This window comes from Hyperolius riggenbachi, chromosome 4, assembly GCF_040937935.1.
Source record: "Hyperolius riggenbachi isolate aHypRig1 chromosome 4, aHypRig1.pri, whole genome shotgun sequence".
Classification (NCBI taxonomy): domain Eukaryota; kingdom Metazoa; phylum Chordata; class Amphibia; order Anura; family Hyperoliidae; genus Hyperolius; species Hyperolius riggenbachi.
This window is the reverse complement of record NC_090649.1, coordinates 118,301,724-118,325,334: the sequence shown is the minus strand read 5'-3', so window position 1 is coordinate 118,325,334 and position 23,611 is coordinate 118,301,724. Positions and strand designations below refer to the sequence as shown.

Below are 23,611 nucleotides of genomic sequence, written 5' to 3'. Positions count from 1 at the left end.
ACATTTACTTCACTGCAGAGAGCAGTACAGGCTTGGTTGTCGCTTGCTAATCAGCAAATGTAAGGGCTGGTTCACACATGGTGCTTTTTCAGCGCTTTGCTGGATAGTGTAATGGTTAAGGGCTCTGCCTCTGACACAGGAGACCTGGGTTCGAATCTCGGCTCTGCCTGTTCAGTAAGCCAGCACCTATTCACTCGGAGACCTTGGGCAAGACTCCCTAACACTGCTACTGCCTATAGAGCGCATCCTAGTGGCTGCAGCTCTGGCGCTTTGAGTCCGCCAGGAGAAAAGCGCAATATAAATGTTCTGTGTTTGTCTGTGTTTGTTTGCTGATCGCTGGGGATCAGAAAAGTGCTGCTACTAATGTATTCCTATGGATACATTCACACTGCAGCATTTACGATTGCGATCAATTGCAAATGCGATGTATGTAGCGTCTTTGGGGCAATTGCGCTGTGATTCTCGTTCTATTCAACAGGAATCACAAGCGCGAATCTCACTGAATCGTGAGATTTTGACCGGAGCATGCGGCGGGCAAGCGTAAGTGTGAACTAGCCCTAATAATTGCAGGCCAGGAGACACTCTCTGCCTGTGTCTTCATTCTGTTCCCTCTCTCTGCTGAATACACATTGCCCTGGAAACAGCCAAGTCACTTTAGCAGAAAAAGTGGGCTGAATGAAGACACAGGCAGAAAGATTCTTGCCAGCATTGATTACATTTGCCGATTAGCCTGAGATAAACAAGCCTGTACTACTTCTTGCAGTGAAAATAAATGATTTTACACATAGGGAATACTTGGGAATGTTTTCAAGTGTTCTTTTATGTATTTAAAAGTAGTTACTAAAATTTTGGTTTTGGGAGTATAGCACCACTTTAAAGACTGGGTTCCATGCCTTTCCTAAGGTTAATATACTTTCAATGAATGTATTTTAAGATTTAATATAGTGTTCATGGTATGTATTTAGAGTTGGGTAAAGCACTGTATTAGCAAGCACTATTTGTAACATTGAGGGCCCGTTTCCACTGTTGCGACGCGATTTCGCCGGCATCCCGACGCTTGTAAAAACGCATGCGGATGCGTTTCCGCATGCGTTTTTACCCGCGATTTCGCGTGCGATTTCGCATGGCAGGGTGCCATGCGAAATTAACCATGACTCTGCCAGGGCAAAATAACATTGAAAAAGGTGCGAAATCGCACGCGAATCGCGGGTAAAAACGCATGTAAAAAACGCATGCGTTTTTCCTATTAAATACATTAGCGGCGATTCGCATGGATTCCCAAAGCAGGCGAATTCTGTGGGTCCCGTCGTGCAGATTTGGCCCGCCGCCAAATCGCTCCCGCACGCCGCACATATGGAAATAGCCCCGGCCACTTCAATGTACCAAGCGAATCCGCATGTCGGCGCCGCATGCGGATTCGCTATGGTGGAAACGAGCCCTAAGTCTCAAGCAACCAGAAAGCATACTTTTCCGGCATCAGCTAATACCCGTTGGTGCTGGATAAGTGAGACTCTACTGTATTAAATATTGGATATGCAGCAAATGGTATTTAGCCACGGACATATGAGTTGAGCTATGGCACCAGGCAAGGGTGTCCGATTCACAAAGCTTTTCTCTTGAATTATCTGACCTTACTTATTTCTTCTTCAATTATGAGGAGAACTAATTCATGAGATAAAAAATTAGATGAGATAAACAAATAAGGAGAGTTTATTCATAGGAAAAATAAAGATAGATAAATCTGTGTGTTAAGACAGAAAAGGAGAGACAAACAATAAATGAGACAGAACAGAAGAGATAAATAAAGAGTAAGACAGATACAAAGAGAGAAATCATGGGTTAAAGAGACACTAAAGCGAAAAAAAAAATGATGATATAATGATTTGTATGTGTAGTACAGCTAAGAAATAAAACATTAGGAGCAGAGACGTAAGTCTAATATTGTTTCCAGAACAGGAAGAGTTAAGAAACTCCAGTTGTTATCTATGCAAAAGAACCATTGAGCTCCACGACTTTCAAAGTGGCAGAGAGTTCTGTCTTCTGAAGCTTATTATCTCAACTGTCAGTCACTGTATTTTCTTTTTCTCTGCAGAGAAAGTGTTCAATAGTTCACTGGCCTGCTCTGTAAAATCATTTTCTTTGCTTCTAATGTTCTAGTAATTATGAGCACTACACAACCAATTCATTATATCATATTTTTTTTTTCCCTTCAGTGTCTCTTCAAGGCTCATTCACACCTACCAACAATCTGTCCAATTTGTCTATTGGAAGATACATTGGGTGTGTGTACACCTGACAAACAACCAGATGACCAACTGATAACAGGTTGTTTTTCAGATCCAACCGTTGGAATAATCTGACCAACTATCAGGCAGGTTGGAATGTGTGTACAAGTCTTTTGAACAACTTTATTGTTCTTGAATGCGGAAATGTTGTGAAGTTTGTCATTTAGCTTGCATGCAGAGTATTTAAGTGAGTTGGTTGTTTAGTTGGTTGGCGTGTGTGTACGTACTTGTCAGGTAAACAACTTGTTGTGTGGTTGGTCATGTTGTGGGGTTGGTTGTGCATTAAGTTGGACGTGTGTATGAGCCTTTAAAAAGAGATTGAAAAAAGACAGATAGACAGATAAGAAGAGATAAAGTTAAGAGGATCTGTAAAAAAAATCTCCTGGGGGTGGTACTTACTTCAAGAGGGGCAGGCCTATGCATTCTAATGAGCTTTCCCGGTCCTCCTCTTTCCCTCCGTTCCAGCGATGGCAGTGTGACGAATTGCGGAGAAGCCGCCACGCCGTCTGACAGTGAGGCGGCGGTATCCGCGCACAGAGCGGAGGTTTCCCCGCAGCAACATGCGTCTAGTTTGTCTGGACCCAGTAGTGCACACAGGTGGAGAGCTACGTGCGTGCGCCGCAAGACAGGCTTTTTATACCAATAGGAGAAGGGTCAGCTGATCGAGGCGGTCAGCTGATCCCAGCTCAGCACTTGATTGGTTGATGGGAGCTGGGCGGTGCTGGGGAGCGCTTCACTATATATATCTCTTGCTGTTCAGTTGCTGGTTGTCTGGCGTTGCGAATGCCTATGTCTTAGCACTCAGACCTAGTCAGATCTTCAGTGTGGTGAAAACCAGGTGGACCTGGGAATCCACACTTAGCCAGTTTACGGTGTATTATCTGTGTTAATCATTAGACCAGTTCCAGGGTGTAGAGACCACGGACCTCACACCCCAGACTAGGAATACTGTGTATCATCTGTGTCATTCATTAGACCAGTTCCAGGGTGTAGAGACCACGAACCTCACACCCCAGACTAGGAATACTGTGTATCATCTGTGTTATTCATTAAACCAGTTCCAGGGTGTAGAGACCACGGACCTCACACCCAGACTAGGGAACTTGTGTTATCATTCTTTTATACTTCAGACTAGTTCCAGGGTGTAGAGACCACGGACCTCACACCCAGACTAGGGAACTTGTGTCATCATTCTGTTATACTTCAGACTAGTTCTTGGGTGTAGAGACCACGGACCTCACACCCAGACTAGGCATTGTTTGATATCTGTTATGACTTATTGCTTTCCTGACCTCTCCTCTGATCTCTGATTCGGTACCTTGCACTTCTGATATCCGTTGCCTACCCTGCTTGTCTTGGATACCGAATCAGCTTCCTGTCTTTGTACCTTATCTGTCAGTGTGTTGCCGAACCGGCCTGCCCGACCTCTCTGGTTGTCACCCACCCCTTGGGTGCTCAACCTCCCTGCAGGGGCCCCGGCTCCTCAGAGGGGGCACTGTTGCTATATCAGTCAGGGTCTCCTTCTCCTGGAGTCCTTGACTGCAGTAGAGTCTGTCTCTACTCATTGGACCACCTGCTACCCCGGTGGTCCAAATTCTACTGTTACACCAAATGCTTCAGGTGTCCAGAGGTTAGCAATATATTTGTATTATCGGTGATTCTGCAGATCATCAATAATCAGGTATATATCTGTATTCTTGGTGATACTGCAGATCACCAATAATCAGATTCTCTCTGCGTGCTGACACCGATCGTTACAGGCAGCCCCCGGGGTAATCATTTATCTACCGTGATCCAGGCGCAGTAGCAGCTTTCTGATCAGGCTCAGGCGGAAATAGTTGAGCCCGATGGTACGTCTGTACGTATCTTTAGTGAAGGGGGTGGGAGTTGTTCTGGCCATTTTGGGATGGGAGGGGTACAGACATGCAGGCAACTGGGATCGTCAATGTGATGCAAATAATTCTAAATCATTGCTGAATTATGATAATTTATGTATCTTGAAAATAAACCAATTGAATCAAACTTAATTTTCAAGTTTATTATAATGTATTTGCATGCAATATTACATAATCCTACATCAACTCAAAATTATTTGCATCTCACTGACAATCCCTACTAGCCATTTACAGGTAACGTTATTACAAAAACATTTATTTTGTTTGGTATGGAAGGAGCGCTTTTTGGCTAAATTCTATGCTTTGTAGTGTGCCTACTGAACGGTGAGCTACCTAGACAAAACAGCTTCTAGCGCAGTCCTACTGCATTCATTATCTGTCATATAAATTGTTAAACTATTATTACAGATACTCCCCCCTGTCGGAGGGCGCGCCAGCGCTTGCTTGAAGACACAAAACCCATAAAAGGAGCATATGTACCTGACTGTGATGACAAGGGCTTCTACAAGCCAAAGCAATGCCACCCCAGCACCGGTATCTGCATGTGTGTTGATGCTATTGGTGGAGAAATTAAAGGAACACGGACCCAACCTGGGCAAACACCCCCAACATGTGAAGCATCAGGTAACCCACATCTGCAGTATTGGCTACTGGATTGAGTTTAAAGTGGATCCAAGATGAACTTTTACACATTGCATAACTGGGTTCCTTTCCTATTGTTTATAGGACATTCCTCAAGCCAAATACTTTTTTGTTTTTGTTTTACTATTGTAATTCACTATAAACTAAACAAGCCACGCCCACAGGTTTTCAGAGAGCCAAGGCACGTTCAGACAGTAGCAAGGGCTCATGGGAGCTCAGTCTGGGCAGGAGGAGGGGGAGGTCTTACTAGCCAGATATTTCAAAGGCAGAGGGGAGAAGGGAGGAGGAGGGGAGATTAGGATTTTGTTGCTCAAGATGCAGATAAACCTGCCTCTGTGTAATGTTTACAAACAACATGGCTGCTGTCCTTGTATCACAAGAAGAAAGAATCATATTCTATTAAAGCTGTTTGCAGCTAGATTTGTTGTGTAAACTATCTAAACTTTAGATATATAGACAAGTTACTTGTTATAGTTAGTTTTTCATCTCAGATCCGCTTTAACTATAATACTGGAGAATATAACCTTCAAATACTAGTAAACTATTTCCATATGTTTGACCATGTTCAGCATCTGGGGCAGCCAGTGGTGGATAAATTGGCTAATCTGAGGCACAGAGAATAAGGAATCCTCAGTCATTACCAGAGTACTCCACAATGAATAATAGATCACTATCCCTAGTGGGCATTAGATTCTTTACCTCCAAGGACTTACTGATCATGGTTCCCAGGATAGCCCCACCAATAGCAGGACAATAGCTATTTTGTAAACTTCCATGTTTGCTTTATTGTGCGCTGTCAGTATGTTACATTTTTGTGCATATCACCACTGTGGTGTCTCCAGTAATTCAAAATGTGGTTTATTTTTTTATTTTTTTTTATTTTATTAGCTCTAAAAGTGAATGACTTGGAATAGAGCATAGATCAGGGAGATAACTGGGGCAGCAGTGCAGGACTCTATTCATTAAGCCCCAGAAGTGGTAAGGGCCTGTTTCGATTAACTTTGTACCCTTTGTTAGCCAGTTTCTTTTGGTTTTGTGAAAATAACTTAGTTTTCATGAAATGTTAGTAATTTGTTTTACAAAAAATAGAATTCAAAATAAAATTGGCTGATATTTTTTCCATTTCTAGTAGCTGATGAGCCAAATATGTCAATAATGACACAAATAAGTCCCTGGGGTGTAAATCATTGTTCATCCTCCAGCACCTGTCTTTATTTTCTAACTTTCTTTTTTTTATACCTAAAACCAAGAAGTTTTGTATCAGGATGATACCATTTATTAGCTAACTTAAAAGAATAACAGTAAGCTTTCGGCTGTGCAGCCTTCATCAGACTTCAATCCTGGCGAAGGCTGCACAGCCAAAAGCTTTCTCCTGTTCTTTTAAGTTGGCCAATAAATGGTATCATCCTGATTCAAAACTCCTTGCTTTTACTGATGGCTATCATGGTACAACACTCTACTGCTTCTTCATTCCTGTGATAGTCCTACTCGTAGCCTCAGCCTCCAGGTAGGATTTACAGCACTCTGGAGAACACAGATGGTCATCTGCAAACAACATGTAGCTCATGGCCCAGAGTACCTTCCACCCAAGGGAGAGGTTGGACATGGTGCTTGTTTTGTTTTGATTCTTTGTTTTTTAATTGCTTGTTGAATGCTTAAATATTTTATTTACATAAAAAAAAAAAAAAAAAATTAAACAGATGAGAGATTATTCATGAGAAATGTTTTGTTAATCAACCCGATAGAGTGAACTAAAATGCTTTTGAAAGGTCTCTTTCATATCTCCTGCAATGTTAACAAAGATAAGTGGCGGAACAAAACCATTTTACAGTTTTTAAAGACTATTCTCCTTGGAGCTGTCATACCAATAGAGGGTGCAGAGGTTGCGACCGCACTGGGGCCCTTAGGCCAGAGGGGCCCCGGGGTGCTCACCTTTAACCACAGTATTAACTCTTTATTGGTCCTGTGCTGGTAGTAATCACTTCTATAGATGATTTGATTTGTTGTAATCGTTAACAAACTGTTCCCCATCCCATTCTTGCACCTCTGACACTGCGGTTATCTTTGGCAGGTTTTGGTGCGCCGTATCAATTGTTATGTATAGAGTTATTGGGACCCACAGCTTCTTAAAGGGAAGGTTCAGGGAGGGAGACAAAAAAATAAAAATCCATATCCACTTACCTGGGGCTTCCTCCAGCCCGTGGAAGGCAGGAGGTGCCCTCGCCGCTGCTCCGCAGGCTCCCGGTGGTCTCCGGTGGCCGACCCGACCTGGCCACACCGGCTGCCAGGTCGGGCTCTTCTGCACTCCAACAATGGGCTCTTCTGCTTTCCACGCGGGCGCGCTGATGTCATCGGATGTCCTCCGGGCTGTACTGCGCAGGCGCAGAACTACTGCGCCTGCGCAGTACAGCCAGGAGGACGTCCGATGACATCAGCGTGCCCCCGTGAGGCGCAGATTGGAGTGCCTGACCTGGCAGCCGGGCATGGCCAGGTCGGGTCAGCCACTGGAGACCACCGGGAGCCTCCGAAGCGGTGGCGAGGGCATCTCCTGCCTTCCACGGGCTGGAGGAAGCCACAGGTAAGTGGATATGGATTTTTATTTTTTTGTCTCCCTCCCTGAACCTTCCCTTTAAGAAGCTGTGGGTCCCAATAACTCTATCCTGAACCTTCCCTTTAAAGAGACACTGAAGCGAAAAAAAAATGATGATAATATGATTTGTATGTGTAGTACAGCTAAGAAAAAAAACATTAAGATCAGATACATCAGTCTAATTGTTTCCAGTACAGGAAGAGTTGAGAAACTCCAGTTGTTATCTCTATGCAAAAAAGCTATTAAAGTGGATCCGAGATGAACTTTTACTCCTTGCATAATTGTGTTCCTTACATATAGTTTATAGGGCATTCCTCAAGCCAAATACTTGTTTTGTTTTGTTTTAATACCCTAATTTCCTATAAACTAAACAAGCCACACCCAAAGCTTCTCCAGAGTGCCTTGGCGCTTGCAAGGGATTGTGGGATTTCAGTCTGGGCAGGTGAAAAAGGTGTTACTAGCTATAGATTTCAGAGGCAGAGTTTTCACAATCTGAGAGCTGCAGTGCAGATACAGATCAGTTGCCTGTGTAATGGAGGAGATAAGAGTGTAGTTTTCACAGGATATGCAGATTAGCATGCCTAGATACAGATAAGCTTGCCTGTGTGTGTAATTGTGTAATAGTGACAAGCAGAAAACATGTCTGCTCCCATTGTATCACAGGAAAAAATATTAATATACTGTTGAAGCTGTTTAAAGATAGATTTGCTGTGTAAACTATCTAAACTTTGGATAAGATATATAGACAAGTCACTTGTTATATTTAGTTTTTCATCTCGGATCCGCTTTAAGCTCTCCGACTAACTTAGTCGTGGAGAGGGCTGTTATCTGACTTTTATTATCTCAACTGTAATTGAACTGTTTACTTTTCCTCTGCTAGAGGAGAGTTCATTACTTCACAGACTGCTCTGAAAGACTCATTTTGAATGCTGAGTGTTGTGTAATCTGCACATATTATAGAATGATGCAATGTTAGAAAAAACACTATATACCTGAAAATAAAAATATGAGAATATTTTCTTTGGTGCTAATCTTCTAGTAATTATTCATAGTACACAACTAATTCATTATATCATATATTTTTTTCGCTTCAGTGTCTCTTTAACTACACCACTGAGTATTACAACCAATCTGTCTCTCTAGTTACCTAGGCTAGGTCCACAAAAAATCCTTTCTATAAATGAACAGGGCACTGATAAAGGTCAAAGCAACCTAAAACTGTTGTTTGCAAGTAAGATAATAAGGCTCTGTAAATGCAATATCATAGGTGGACTGTAAACCGGCAATTTGAAATGTATGCCTGGCTTAGATTGTTATAAAGGAACAAGTTGTATATGCAAATCACTGTCTTGAAGTGATGCATCATGGGTATCACCCATTTGGAGGTACAAACTGCAAGTACCTTCTGTTTCAAGAGAAAAAACACAAAATCCAGGCTCCTCACCTTGAGCTAGGACACTTGTAGATTTAATGGGGAGGTGCTGGAAGGGGTGTGGCAAACAAAGCAGCAAAACATTAAAATGAGCTTCCGCACACTCATGCAGGATTAGTTAGATGCACTATCTTTCCCAGGGAGGACGGTAAGGATACAGTGGGTTGCAAAAGTATTCGGCCCCCTTGAAGTTTTCCACATTTTGTCACATTACTGCCACAAACATGCATCAATTTTATTGGAATTCCACGTGAAAGACCAATACAAAGTGGTGTACATGTGAGAAGTGGATCGAAAATGATTCCAAACATTTTTTACAAATAAATAACTGCAAAGTGGGGTGTGCGTAATTATTCGGCCCCCTGAGTCAATACTTTGTAGAACCACCTTTTGCTGCAATTACAGCTGCCAGTCTTTTAGGGTATGTCTCTACCAGCTTTGCACATCTAGAGACTGAAATCCTTGCCCATTCTTCTTTGCAAAACAGCTCCAGCTCAGTCAGATTACATGAACAGCGTTTGTGAACAGCAGTTTTCAGATCTTGCCACAGATTCTCGATTGGATTTAGATCTAGACTTTGACTGGGCCATTCTAACACATAGATGTGTTTTGTTTTAACCCATTCCATTGTTGCCCTGGCTTTATGTTTACGGTCATAGTCCTGCTGGAAGGTGAACCTTCGCCCCAGTCTCAAGTCTTTTGCAGTCTCCAAGAGGTTTTCTTCCAAGTTTGCACTGTATTTGGCTCCATCCATCTTCCCATCAACTCTGACCAGCTTCCCAGTCCCTGCTTAAGAGATGCACCCCCCGAGCATGATGCTGCCACCACCATATTTGACAGTGGGGATGGTGTGTTCAGAGTGATGTGCAGTGTTAGTTTTCCGCCACACATAGCGTTTTGCATTTTGACCAAAAAGTTCCATTTTGGTCTCATCTGACCAGAGCACCTTCTTCCACATGGTTGCTGTCCCCCCCACATGGCTTGTGGCAAACTGCAAACGGGACTTCTTATGCTTTCTGTTAACAATGCCTTTCTTCTTGCCACTCTTCCATAAAGGCCAACTTTGTACAGTGCATGACTAATAGTTGTCCCTATGGACAGATTCTCCCACCTGAGCTGTAGATCTCTGCAGCTCGTCCAGAGTCACCATGGGCCTCTTGACTGCATTTCTGATCAGCGCTCTCCTTGTTCGGCCTGTGAGTTTAGGTGGATAGCCTTGTCTTGGTAGGTTTACAGTTGTGCCATACTCCTTCCATTTCTGAATGACCGCTTGAACAGTGCTCCGTGGGATGTTCAATGCTTTGGAAATCTTTTTGTAGCCTAAGCCTGCTTTAAATTTCTCAATAACTTGATCCCTGACCTGTCTTGTGTGTTCTTTGGACTTCACAGTGTTGTTGTTCCCAATATTCTCTTAGACAACCTCTGAGGCCCTCACAGAGCAGCTGTATTTGTACTGACATTAGATTACACACAGGTGCACTCTATTTAGTCATTAGCACTCATCAGGCAATGTCTATAGGCAACTGACTGCATTCAGATCAAAGGGGGACGAATAATTATGCACACCCCACTTTGCAGTTATTTATTTGTAAAAAATGTTAGGAATCATGTATGATTTTCGTTCCACTTCTCATGTGTACACCACTTTGTGTTGGTCTTTCATGTGGAATTCCAATAAAATTGATTCATGTTTGTGGCAGTAATATGATAAAATGTGGAAAACTTCAAGGGGGCCGAATACTTTTGCAACCCACTGTATGTGCTCCTATTCCCTAGATAGGTTTTGATGCGCTGAATGCGTGCATGTTTGCGCTATGCATGTTACAGGGCCAGAGTTACGACACTGGGCTACCTGTACGGGGTAAATGTGACTACGCAAGAGACTTTAGTCTTATAACAAAGATCCCAGCTTGTAACTTAGCTGTAGGGACAGCACTGATTGCCACATAATTTTTGTAAATGGATTCGCATGAGGATTTGCATGAGTGTGCGGAAGTTCATTTTGATGTTTTTCTGTTTCAAGAGGGTAAATGTTGCCTTCTTGAAATCTGATTCATTCAAATGGTGGAGCCAAACAGTTTTAACTAAAAATAATTCCAAAAAGGTAAAAATTACAAATGTTTTTCTTATGTAATGTAACATTATGGAGTTCTGTTTTAATTCTCTAATCTCCGTACCATTGTGTCTGTCTTAGCAGAAATAACAAAATGTTTGAGGCAACGTCAGGAGGCTCTGGGAGACGGCCATCCTGCACCAGGAAGTTTTATTCATCAGTGTGATGAAAAGGGCAACTTCAAGTCACGACAGTGCCATAGCAGCACCGGTTACTGCTGGTGTGTGAACTCTGATGGGAACGAGATTCCAAATACAAAAGTCCCACGTGGAGGAACACCTCCATCATGTGGAGTATCAGGTATGCATTTACTGAATGGTGGTACCTCTTCTACTGATTCATAACCAGCAGCCAGTATTCAATACTCAGTGAGTTCCAAACCCCCTTGTCTGCCTCTTGGGTGGGGTAAAGTACCATAAAATACTTACATGAGATTAGTAAAACTAAGCAATAAGTAAAGTTAACTTGTTGGAATGTGTATTTAACAATAACAGTCTATTATGTGTATGTCTATGCATTATTTACCAGCTATAACCACAGTGGGCTTGATTCACTAAACCATGCTAACTCATAGCATGGGTGCGCTAGCTTTTTTGCAGAAAAATGTGCGTTTGCGTGTGAAAATTTGCGAAAACACAAAAACGCACGCAAAAAACGCTAGTGCGGCCGTGCTATGAGTTAGCACGGTTTAGTGTATCAAGCCCAGTAACAAAGATTTTACTACATCCTGTGTCTGTTATTATCCGTTGTGTGTTCTAGCCAAAAGTGCCATTAGCCATGAGATATTCATAAATGAATATCTGTTTCTCCTGCATTCTACATTGCTGCACACTAAGCAGCTAGATTATAATAGCCTTTCTATTATTTACATTAAAAACCTGACAGCTGCTGGTGGCAGAGGGAGTGCTTTACTAAGCCAGAAGATTATATGTACTGATCTAGCTCTATTCACCTAAGGATCAATGTCATAGAGTGCAAAGAACTAGGGACTAGCACAGCTTTCTGCATATGTGGAAGAACTCCATAGGGAACACTGCACACCTGTGCACATTTCCCTATTCCCTAACAGAAATAGCAATGACTTATTTGATCACTGTGCATTTGTTCATAATGGTACATGCACAGTGTGTAAAAAGAAAACTAAATAAAGTTTAGCCACTTCAGGAAGGCTCCTGGAGGTTAATCTAATGTCCAGAAATGATAGCCACAGATGAGCTCCTGTATGCGCACATGCCTGTTACCGACGCTTGTGTACATGTATGTACACACGCATGTGCATGATGTACCCATTTAAGACTGAAGGGGCTTGATGCATGTAACTGTAGTAATATTGCCGTGCACAGACAGTGCATAGCATTATTACTCTTACTTCCGTGAGTAAGTATTATTATTTATTGTATTTATAAAGCGCCAACATATTATGCAGCGCTGCACAATAGATAAAAGAGTTAACATACAGGAAATTCACAACAAAACAAGATCATGCAAATGATTTGATAACATAACAGTGTCATAGGTCAAAATAGTGACTGTTCTAGTCCACAGGAGGGGTGATTGACTGTAAGATTGCATAATCATGCTGGAAACACTAGGGAGGAGGGCCCAGCCAGAGGCTTACAATCTAAAGGGTGGGGGTGGAGACAATAGGTGCATCTGTTGAGAGGGTGTCTAACAGAACATATTATGGTGCTGGTGTAGGGGGGTATGCGAGCATGAAGAGGTGAGTCTTGAGAGCTTGTTTGAAGGTATTAAAGGTGGGGGCGAGTCTGATGGCTGGTGGGAGCGAGTTCCAGAAAGTAGGGGCAGCCCTGGTGAAGTCCTGCAATCGTGCATGTGACTGAGATATGCGTGGTGCGACTAGGCGCAGGTCATTGGAGGATCGGAGGGGGCGGGCTGGTATGTGCCTGTGGACCAGAGTTACGCTATTAGTTTGACCATTACTATAGTAACGAGCATTACTAATGTGCACGCTTGTTTGTAACCGGCATTACCATAGCAACAGTAGCACTACTTGAGCACAACTGGTTGCGTTTATTGCGTAACTCGCAGTACTTACTGGTGGAAGTAAGGGTAATATTGGCAGCGATGTATCCGCTCTGCAATATTACCATGGTTTTGTGCATTTACTCAAATAATTGCTGTTATAGCAAATAGTAGCACTCATTCATTAAAAATTAAAGAAAAACTTAAAAAAAAGTTACAAATAGTGTTACAGTAAAAAGTGGGTTTTTCCCCCCTCTCTCATGAAGTTTTAACCCTTGCCTAGTCTATGAACCCCTAGTGTCACCTGTACTTGACCTTTAGATGCACTCCCTCCTCTGACTGCTGCCCACAGCCATCGGATGCTGTACAGACAGTCACTGTATTACCGGTATTATTATTTAGTAGTTATATCTGACATCTTCTACAGCGCTTTACAGAGCATATATAGTCTTGTCACTAACTGTCCCTCAGAGGAGCTCAAAATCTAATTCCTACTATAGTCATATGTGCATTGTTGTCTGGGGTCAATAAAATGCAATGGCAGCTTTCAGAGCAGATAAACTGTACTTTGGGAACTTAAGCTTGGTGATTTCATAAGCAGAGACAATATTACTTGTGTACAAAAGCAAATATGTTAACTATATGGATAATAAAAAGTAGGAAAACACATTATTATTGAACGTTATATCAGAGTTTTATCTCACTTTAAGTTTATGTACAACATGGTGGTTCTACCCACATAAGTGATGTTAAATGCATAATGACAGACAGCTGACTTATAAAACTGCATTGTGTATTCACTGTACCTTCCTGTATAGCCACAGAATTGACAAAATGCCAGAAGGCGCATCAGGAAGCTCTGCGCGTACAACAGCCTATAATAATTGGTCATATACCTGACTGTGATGAAAAAGGCAACTACAAGCCAATGCAGCGCAGTGGAAGCAGCGGCTACAGCTGGTGTGTGAATGCTGATGGAGAGAAGATTGATGGGACAGATACCCCACCTGGAAAACCCCAACCAAACTGTGCAAGTCATGGTAAGACTTCATTTTCTCATTTCTTGAGAGATCCCTGTAATAAATATTTGATTAACAAGCAATACTCTTTAAAAAGTCTAATTAGGCAGGCTTGTCCCCCAGATAATATGGCATGCCTCACAAATAACATTATTAGTTAGCATGTTTCCCAAATATATAACATTATTAAGCACTGCAGGTATGTGCCCTAAGTGACATATTTAAGCAGCAATAAAGTAACAAGATCAACCAAGCATGTCTTCCAGGAAGGTAAGCCGGCTCTTTACATTACCTGCAGGAAATATTTATTTAAAGTGAACCCGAGGTGAAAATCAACTGATGAGATAAACAGCTATATTTATCCTCCTACTCCTACAAATGACTTTAAAGGGAACCTCAACTGAGTAAAATGTAAAATAAACACATGGGATTGATTCACAAAAGAGTGCTAACTGATAGCACGGCCGTTTTCGCACGAATTTGTGCTTTGCACGCAATTGCGAATTTTCGCGCAAAACGATAACAGTTTTAGAGCGCAAATGTGAATTTCCGCGCACAAACGATATTGTTTTCGCGTGCAAATTCACATTTCCATGCAAAAACATTAACGTTTAGTGCGAAAATTCACAATCGCATGCACCGCGAAAACGGCCGTGCTATCAGTTAGCACTCTTTTGTGAATCAAGCCCATGATGTAGCTGCAAATTAATATTATACACTTGCCTCACCATCATTTCCTCTCAGAAGCTTACTATTTTCTTCTTACAGTGATCCCTTCCAGTTCTGACAAGATTTTGTCAGAACTAAAATATACCAGTTGCTGTCAGTTATATATCAGCTGCTGTCAGTTACAACTGAATGTGCCAGGTAATATCCATATTGCCCACTTGAGCAGTGGGCAATATAACAGTTTAACAGTGTGCTGATCAGGAAGCTGTTATGGGGTGATGGCCATTTTCAAAATGGAGGACGGAGAATTCCATCGATCACAGTGGACAAACAAGACACAGAAGAGGAGAAAGAGATTGAGGAGTAGACTATACAGGAGGTAAGTATGACCTGTATATGTTTATTTTGACTTTTTATTTTCAGTTCAGGTTCTCTTTAAGGATTCTGGATTTTTTTTTTAATATTTAAACATTTACAAAGTAGGTTGAATGTTTTACTATCTCTGATCAGTGGCAGCTTATTAAGTGTCCCAGAGAAAAAAGTAAAAAGTTCATGTATTTGATCTCTCTCTGCCCTCAGAAGTTGTATTCTGCCAGGAAAATTTTCTGGTTGGAATTTGCTTATCAGTGAGGTTTACTTTTTTTACGACAAGGTACGGACAAGATAGAAGCTGTCACTTCCATGCCTAGAAATTAACTCTTTTAGGCAGCAAACTAAAGCAAGTAAAACAGCCTGGTTATTATATTTTGTATTGTACATACACACGTTTATCTCATCATGTCAAATATCTCCATGGGCCCTCCTCCTGTGCCCCCCCTCCCCCGCAGAGCTGGAGCAAGATGTGCAGATATTGCAGATAATTGGCAGATATCAATGTCAGTCATTCATATTGCCAACACAATACACCTACTAACAGCACAACGACAAGAGCCCAATTGAGACCAGATGTGCATTTCATTGATTGCCTAGGCATATGACCATTTTGTATGGTCTAGGAATCTGATGAGTGACCTCTAGTTGTGGTGAGGTGATCTATTAGTCTATAGTACACTGGAGAGCAGTTTACTCGGCACCCAGTAAGTGGAAGTGGAGGGCTAAGCCCGCATGTGTCCAAACAAACATATATAATTCACTTCCTCACCCCAAACAAACCGTATGGTGGCGACTTTGGATAGCCAAGGGGTGTGCAGCTGGTCAATTTGCAGAAAAACATATGAATACAACTTGGTAGAAAGGAGTTAGTCCAGGCACTTTTCCTTTAACCACTTGCCGACCGCCCACAGCCCATGGGCGGTGGCAAAGTGGTGTGCAGAACGACCGCAATACGCCCATCGGCGACGGCTCGTTCTGCACTAGCTGGCCGTAGATCGCGCGCTGTATGCGCGCGCATCTGTCGACAATAGGCTCCGCCCACCCGTGACGTCAACCCGCCGGCCAATTAGCAGCGCCGGCGGGTTGTTAACCCCTGATCTGCCGTGACATAAGCGTATAATACGCTTTGTAATGTATACAAAGCGTATTATACAGGCTGTCTCCTGCCCTGGTGGTCCCAGTGATTGAGGGACCACCAGGGCAGGTTTCAGCCCCCCTAGTATGCACCCAAGCACACTGATCCTGCCCCCCCCTGCCCTCTGATCGCCCACAGCACCCATCAGACCCCCCCTGCCCAACCCCCAGACCCCTGTTTGCACCTAATCACCCATCAATCACTCCCTGTCACTATCTGTCAACTCTCTTTTTTAGATTAGGTCCTAAACTGCCCCCTGGGGGCTCCTGATCACCCCCCCCCATACCCTCAGATCCTCCAGACCCTTACCCCCCCCCCCAGACCCCCCTCTGTGTACTGTATACATCTATTCTCCCCTGTAATCACCCACTGATCACCTGTCAATCCCCTGTCAATCACCCATCAATCACCCCCTGTCACTGCTACCCATCAGATCAGACCCTAACCTGCCCCTTGCGGGCATCTGATCACCCCCCCACACCATCGGATCACCCGCAGACCCACCCTCAGATCACCTCCAAAGTGCATTAATTACATCTGTTCTCCCCTCTAATCACCCACTGATTACCCATCAATCACCCCCTGTCACCACCTGTCACTGCTACCCATCAGATCAGAGCCTAATCTGCCCCTTGGGCACCCAATCACCCGCCCACACCCTCAGAATGCCCTCAGACCCCCCCAGACCTCCCCCCCGTGTACTGTATACATCCATTCTCCCCTGTAATCACCCACTGATCACCTGTCAATCACCTGTTAATCACCCATCAATCACCCCCTGTCACTGCCCCCCATCAGATCAGACCCTAACCTGCCTCTTACGGGCATCTGATCACCCACCCACACCATCAGATCGCCCGCAGACCCACCCTCACATCACCTCCAAAGTGCATTGTTTACATCTGTTCTCCCCTCTAATCACCCACTGATCACCCATCAATCACCCCCTGTTACCACCTGTCACTGCTACCCATCAGATCAGACCCTAATCTGCCCCTTGGGCACCCAATCACCTGCCCACACCCTCAGAATGCCCTCAGACCCCAGCCCCGATCACCTCGTCAGTGCATTGCTTGCATCTATTCCCCCCTCTAATCACACCTTGAGACACCCATCAATCACCTCCTGTCACCACCTGTCACCCCCTAGCACACCTACCCATCAGATCAGGCCCTAATTTGCCCCGTGTGGGCTCCTGATCACTCGGCCAAACCCTCAGATCCCCCTCAGACCCCCTTCCGATCACCTCCCCAGTGCATTGATTGCATCTATTCTCCCCTCTAATCACCCCCTGAGACACCCATCAATCACCTCCTGTCACCCCCTAGCACTCCTATCCATCAGATCAGGCCCTAATCTGCCCCTGCGGGCTTCTGATCACCCGGCCAAACCCTCAGCCGCCCCACCGCAGTGCCAAATTTTTTTTTTCTGATCACTGCTGGTCTCCACGACTTAATTGTGGCTGAGACCAACCGTTATGCCACACAATACGCAACCGCCAATCCAAGAAGCTACCATGCCCAGCCTTTTTGGTGGAGAAGTTTCCGAACGTAACATTTTTTGGGGCCTTCTCCTTAACATGGGTCTAGTCAAAAAGAATGTATTGCGGTCTTATTGGTCTACGCACCCAATACATCACATGCCCATGTTCTCTGCTGCCATGTCCAGGTCACGATTTGAGAACATCCTGCACTTCCTGCACTTCAGTGCCAATACAACCTGTCATCTAAGAGGCCACCCTGCTTATGAACGGTTCCACAATATTCGGCCCCTCATAGACCACCTGTCATCAAAATTTGCAGATGCTTATACCCCTGAACAGTAATTTTGAGGTAATTGGTTTCCAGACTACTCCTCGCGGTTTTGGGCCCCTAAAATGCCAGGGCAGTATAGGAACCCCACCAAGTGACCCCATTTTAGAAAGAAGACACCCCAAGGTATTCCGTTAGGTGTATGATAAGTTCATAGAAGATTTTATTTTTTGTCACAAGTTAGTGGAAAATGGCACTTTGTGAAAAAAAAAAAAACAATAAAAATCAATTTACGCTAACTTGTAACAAAAAATAAAATCTTCTATAAACTCACAATACACCTAACAGAATACCTTGGGGTGTCTTCTTTCTAAAATGGGGCCACTTGTGGGGTTCCTATACTGCCCTGGCATTTTAGTGGCCCTAAACCGTGAGGAGTAGTCTAGAAACCAAATGCCTCAAAATGACCTGTGAATAGGACGTTGGGCCCCTTAGCGCGCCTAGGCTGCAAAAAAGTGTCACACATGTGGTATCGCCGTACTCAGGAGAATTAGTATAATGTGTTTTGAGGTGTATTTTTACACATACCCATGCTGGGTGGGAGAAATATCTCTGTAAAGGACAATTTTTTTATTTTTTTACACACAATTGTACATTTACAGAGATATTTCTCCCACCCAGCATGGGTATGTGTAAAAATACACCCCAAAACACATTATACTACTTCTCCTGAGTACGGCGATACCACACGTGTGACACTTTTTTGCAGCCTAGGTGCGCTAAGGGGCCCAATGTCCTATGAGTACCTTTAGGATTTCACAGGGCATTTTGAGGGTTTGCGAATTACTATAGAAGGTTCATAAAGGGGTACTCCACAGTCATAGCACCCCTCACCAGTCTCACAAAGAAAGGGGCAGATACCAACCACTGGTCCTCCGAAGCTCTGGACGCTTTCTTCACTTTGAAAGAATTGTTTTGCTCTGCATCCATATTGAGACACGTAGACACCTCTTATCCATTCATTGTAGAGGTTGACGCCTCAGAAGTTGGGGTAGGGGCTGTGCTGTCTCAACGCTCTGGGCTGCAGGGAAGATTACATCCATGTGCCTATTTCTCTCGGAGGTTTTCACCAGCAGAGAAAAACTACGATATAGGTAACAGGGAGCTTCTACCCATTAAGTTGGCCTTTGAAGAATGGCGTCATTGGCTAGAAGGAGCAGAACATACTATTACAGTTTACACTGATCACAAAAATTTGGAATACATTGAGGGGGCTAAGAGATTGAGTCCCCGTCAGGCTCGATGGTCACTGTTTTTCTCGAGATTTAGATTTGTAATTACGTACACTCCGGGTAGTAAAAACATTAAGGCGGATGCTTTGTCCAGATGTTTTGAGCCGGAGACAGCAATAGATAGTGACGAAAAAACGGTGGTTAATCTTAGTCATACCCCATTAACACGTGATCAAATCTCAGTCTTGTCATTAGGTTTAGGTTTTTCTTTGGCACAAAATATTGATAAATTCAATTGTGCCAAGGATTTAAACCTTTTTGCACGCAAAGTTATTCTCAAATTACAGCATAAACGAAGAGAAGAAGCCCCTCTAGGAGGATCTATACAAGATTGGTGTGATTTTACCAAAAAAGACTATAGGGCCCTCCGGGACCTAACAGCCCTGTGGGAGGAGGGGTATATACCAGATGAACAATTGACCGATATTGAGGAGACTACAATTACTACACAATTCAAAAACAAGTCACGTTACTTCCCATCTCTGTCTGCAAATCCAAGGGTCAGTGTCTTTGTGGAGATGATGTTGAAGGATCTTGATACCTTACATATGGGACATACTGCTGATAATCTTTCACGAGAACAGAGACAAGCTCTTTCTGAGTTGTCACAAATGTCCATGCTCACGGTGAAGCCCTCCGATAAGGGGGGCAACATTGTGATCATGGACAATGATCAATATGAGAATATGTGTCATCGTATTTTAAAAAACAAAGATTGGTATCGAAGGGCCTCCGCGTCTGGCGTCCTGAGGGACCAGGGCGTGCTTTTTGGCATCATCGACTGGGCAGCCAGCAATGGTATCATATCAAAGGAGGTTTCGTCCTATTTGAAGATACCTCATCCACAAATACCAACTTTTTATGCATTACCAAAAATTCACAAATCAATTACCAATCCTCCCGGCAGGCCGATCATATCGGCCTGTGGATCACTGACTGAAAATGTCAGTAAATATATAGACTACCATTTACAAAAACACGTGCAATCTCTGCCTTCGTTTGTACAGGATACCATGCATGTGCTGCGCATCCTTGATGGCCTTCATGTGCGCCCTGGTGCCCTCTTGGTGGCGCTAGACGTGGAGGCCCTGTACTCAAGCATACCCCACAAAGGTGGAATCCGAGCAGTAGCGAAGTACTTGGATACTTTGCCCTGTACGGAGACGAATCATTCTATCTTTCTATTGGAATTGTTGGAATTTCTTCTGACACATAACCATTTTGTTTTCGGTACCTCCCACTACCTCCAGGTGCAGGGCACTGCGATGGGGACAACATGTGCCCCGTCGTATGCAAACCTGTACTTGGGGGCGTGGGAGGCGGAGATTTTCTCAGATGACGAGTTAGTCGAGTACCTGTGCCACGTGGAAGCGTGGCACAGGTACATAGACGACATCTTACTTATATGGACAGGAGGTGAGTCATTACTTTTGGAGTTTGTTGAAAAACTCAACTCAAATTCCCTCAACCTTAAATTGACATATGAATATAATGCAAGATCCCTGTCTTTCCTGGATCTCTGGATAGAGATCGGGGAGAATGGTGATCTGAGTACTAGACTTTACAGAAAACCTACATCGTCCAATACGGTTCTACATGCCGACAGCTTTCACCCTCGACATCTCATTAGGAGCATTCTGACTGGTCAATTTTTGAGGGCCAGACGGAATTGCTCCTCACTTGAGACTTTTAAGACCGAAGCTGTTGAACTAAGACATAGATTTGAGGCTAGAGGTTATTCTAGGTCTAATATTGATAAAGCCTATCATAGGGCCCTCAATTCAGACCGCGATACCCTTTTGGGGTACCGGAAAAGAACGAATTCATTCATGGAAACGGTACCGATTATTACAACTTATAATAAACAACAGGAGCAATTTCAGAGAATTCTCTCTAGACACTGGCACTTGCTGACAGATGATGTCAAAATTAGACAATGTGTAACAGATAGACCTAGGGTCGTCTTCCGCAAGGCCCCCACTATTGCTAACAGAATTGTTAGAAGTCATTAACCGGCAATGCCCGCATCGATCCATGCAGGGAGAGGGGAGTGTTTCGGTGTGGATCATGTAACCAATGTCCATTCATAACAGTGGGGCGATCTAATACCTTCCCACATGTTAAGAGAACCGTACATGTTAAGCATTTTATAAATTGTTCAACAGAGGGCGTCATATATGTGCTTAAATGCACATGTGATGCCTTCTACATCGGTATGACAACGCGTAACTTTCGTCGTCGGATTTACGAACATACACAGGATATTGTGGGACACAACCTACGTTCTCCTGTGGCTAGACATGTAATTGCATGCAAATCCAATCCATCTAACTGCATCACTTTTAGTGCAGTTGACTGTGTACATCAACCATTGAGAGGCGGAGACTCTGAAAAACTAGTTTTACAGCGCGAGTGTCGCTGGATATATGAATTAAAGGCCACGGCCCCTCCTGGCCTTAATGATGAACTGAAATACTCCCCTTTCCTATGAGCTACTTATAGGGTCCTTGTATATAATAATAATTTTTATAATTTTTTCTTTTGTGTAGTTTACACCTGTGACCCCGAAATTTGGGGTACCTGTTGACCTGTCCCCCCGAGCTATGTGGCTGTCACTTGACCCTAGCTGTGTCCTTGCTGCTGCCCCTTTGGAGCGTCCTTTTTTGGGGGGCTGACTGTCCCCGCCCCGGGCCCGGGACACATACACCCCCTTTCCAAATCTTTGGGGATCCCCTATCTTCCTTACATTGCACCTAGTGCATGTTGGAGGAGACATTACAATGTGCATTTATATATTTATAGTTATTTTGTTTTTTCAAACTTCCAACTTTATGCAATTTGCAGTTAATTTACTGTATTATTATTTCTATTGATGTAGGTTTTGATTATACATAAATGTAATTGATGATTATATTAAAGCAGGGTTCTCCTTTAAAGCCCGGTGGTGCTGTTTCACTCCGAGTGGGGCCACTTTTTGCCCAGTATACACAAACATTTTTAATTCTTATTTCTTTGTTTCATTCTATTCTTACTTTCTCCCCCTTCCTCTTCTTCTTCCTTCCTCTTTTCTATTTCACGTTCCTTCCTAGTTTGTTTGTGGGTGTGGGCGCTGTTGCCTCTATCTGGGGGTGTTTACAGTCACCTGTGCGTGGACAGCGGGGCTCCACTGGACGGCGATGTGTCCGTCCAGCGGTTTGCCTCCTCTTACTGTCTGCGCACGCTCGGCTGGACACCCGGGTGTGCGCATTGGGCATGCGCGGCCTTGGGAACTTCCGGCCAGCCCGGGCTGCCTGGAACGCAGAGGCCACGCCTCCGATGACGCGTGGCCTGCGTACTTCCAGGTACAACGCCTTTATGGCGTGGAGAACGCTTGCCATCACACGAGGCAATACTCACACGGCCTGGAGTCCTGAAGAGCCGGATTACCGGCGAAACCAGTTGACTTTGCAGCCTGCAGCAGCCACATGTGATACAGCCTGATGTCCTCTCGCTACTGACACCATGGAGCCTTTCCTTTACATCTGATGGACTTCTTCATACAGATACATGGCACACACGGAAGCCTATGCCATCACAGGATTGGTAGCTATAGCGCTGTTCCAACTTGCTTTACTGGATACTAACCTGCTTGCTTTATCATGCTAATGGCTCTCTTTCCATGGACACTGTTACACTGGGACTTGGATGTTGCGATTGGACATTCTCAGTTCCTATGATGGCTGATCATCAGCAGTGGTACATTGTTTATCCATATTAGAGCCAGTCTGATTTGAATGTTTTCAGGCCACAGCATTTGCATGCATCCTTGGAGCTACCATTACCTGGACTTTGTTGTTATACAAGAGCCATGCTTTCTGTTGTAGTCCACATACTAACGGATCATATGCTGATCCAGGCTTTCATATATATGCTGAACTGCTGAGAGGATTCTGCATCATTTAGGCTGCTATTAATCATGTGCTGGGCATGCTTACAGACCGCTTAATAACAACTTCATTGCCGATTTTTGTATAGATAGTTTTGTTTAGGAGGGTATATTTTTGTATTAATAAATGTGTTTTTTATATTTTTCTAATACATGACTCATTGAGTGCTTTGGCTTGCAGCTGGGTTCTGCTTTTTCTCTACACTCTACGGTTTAGTAGCCAGACCGCTCTGAGCCATGTTTTGAATGCTTATTTTTGATATTTTCTTGTTAACAGTGTGTAGTGCTGGCTGAGACGCCTATTCTAGCTTTCGGAGACAGCACAGCCCTCAGAACCAGAAACCATTGTTCCACAGAGAGTGGTGCTGGGAGCCACAGAGACTTGGAGAGACAGGACGGAGACTTTGGGTCCCTTTCAGCAGGATATCCCTGAGGGAAAGCCTGAAGGGGTTATGTTTGTGCCACTACCATTTCGTCTCCAGATTTTGCAGATTTTCCACTCGCACAA

At 43.8% G+C, this 23,611-nt stretch overlaps 1 protein-coding gene across 5 annotated transcripts in view; it reads left to right on the top strand.

The window, feature by feature from the left end:
* The window catches only part of LOC137571403 (saxiphilin-like), a 135,579-nt gene that overhangs the window by 16,050 nt on the left and 95,918 nt on the right, over positions 1-23,611 (top strand). For 3 of the 5 annotated variants that reach the window (XM_068280432.1, XM_068280430.1, XM_068280434.1), the window contains exons 4-6: positions 4,589-4,804; positions 11,039-11,257; positions 13,759-13,980. In XM_068280432.1, coding sequence (XP_068136533.1) covers positions 4,589-4,804; positions 11,039-11,257; positions 13,759-13,980 — 657 coding nt within the window. The remainder of the gene's footprint in view (positions 1-4,588; positions 4,805-11,038; positions 11,258-13,758; positions 13,981-23,611) is intronic. The other 2 variants (XM_068280431.1, XM_068280433.1) reach the window with 2 other exon arrangements.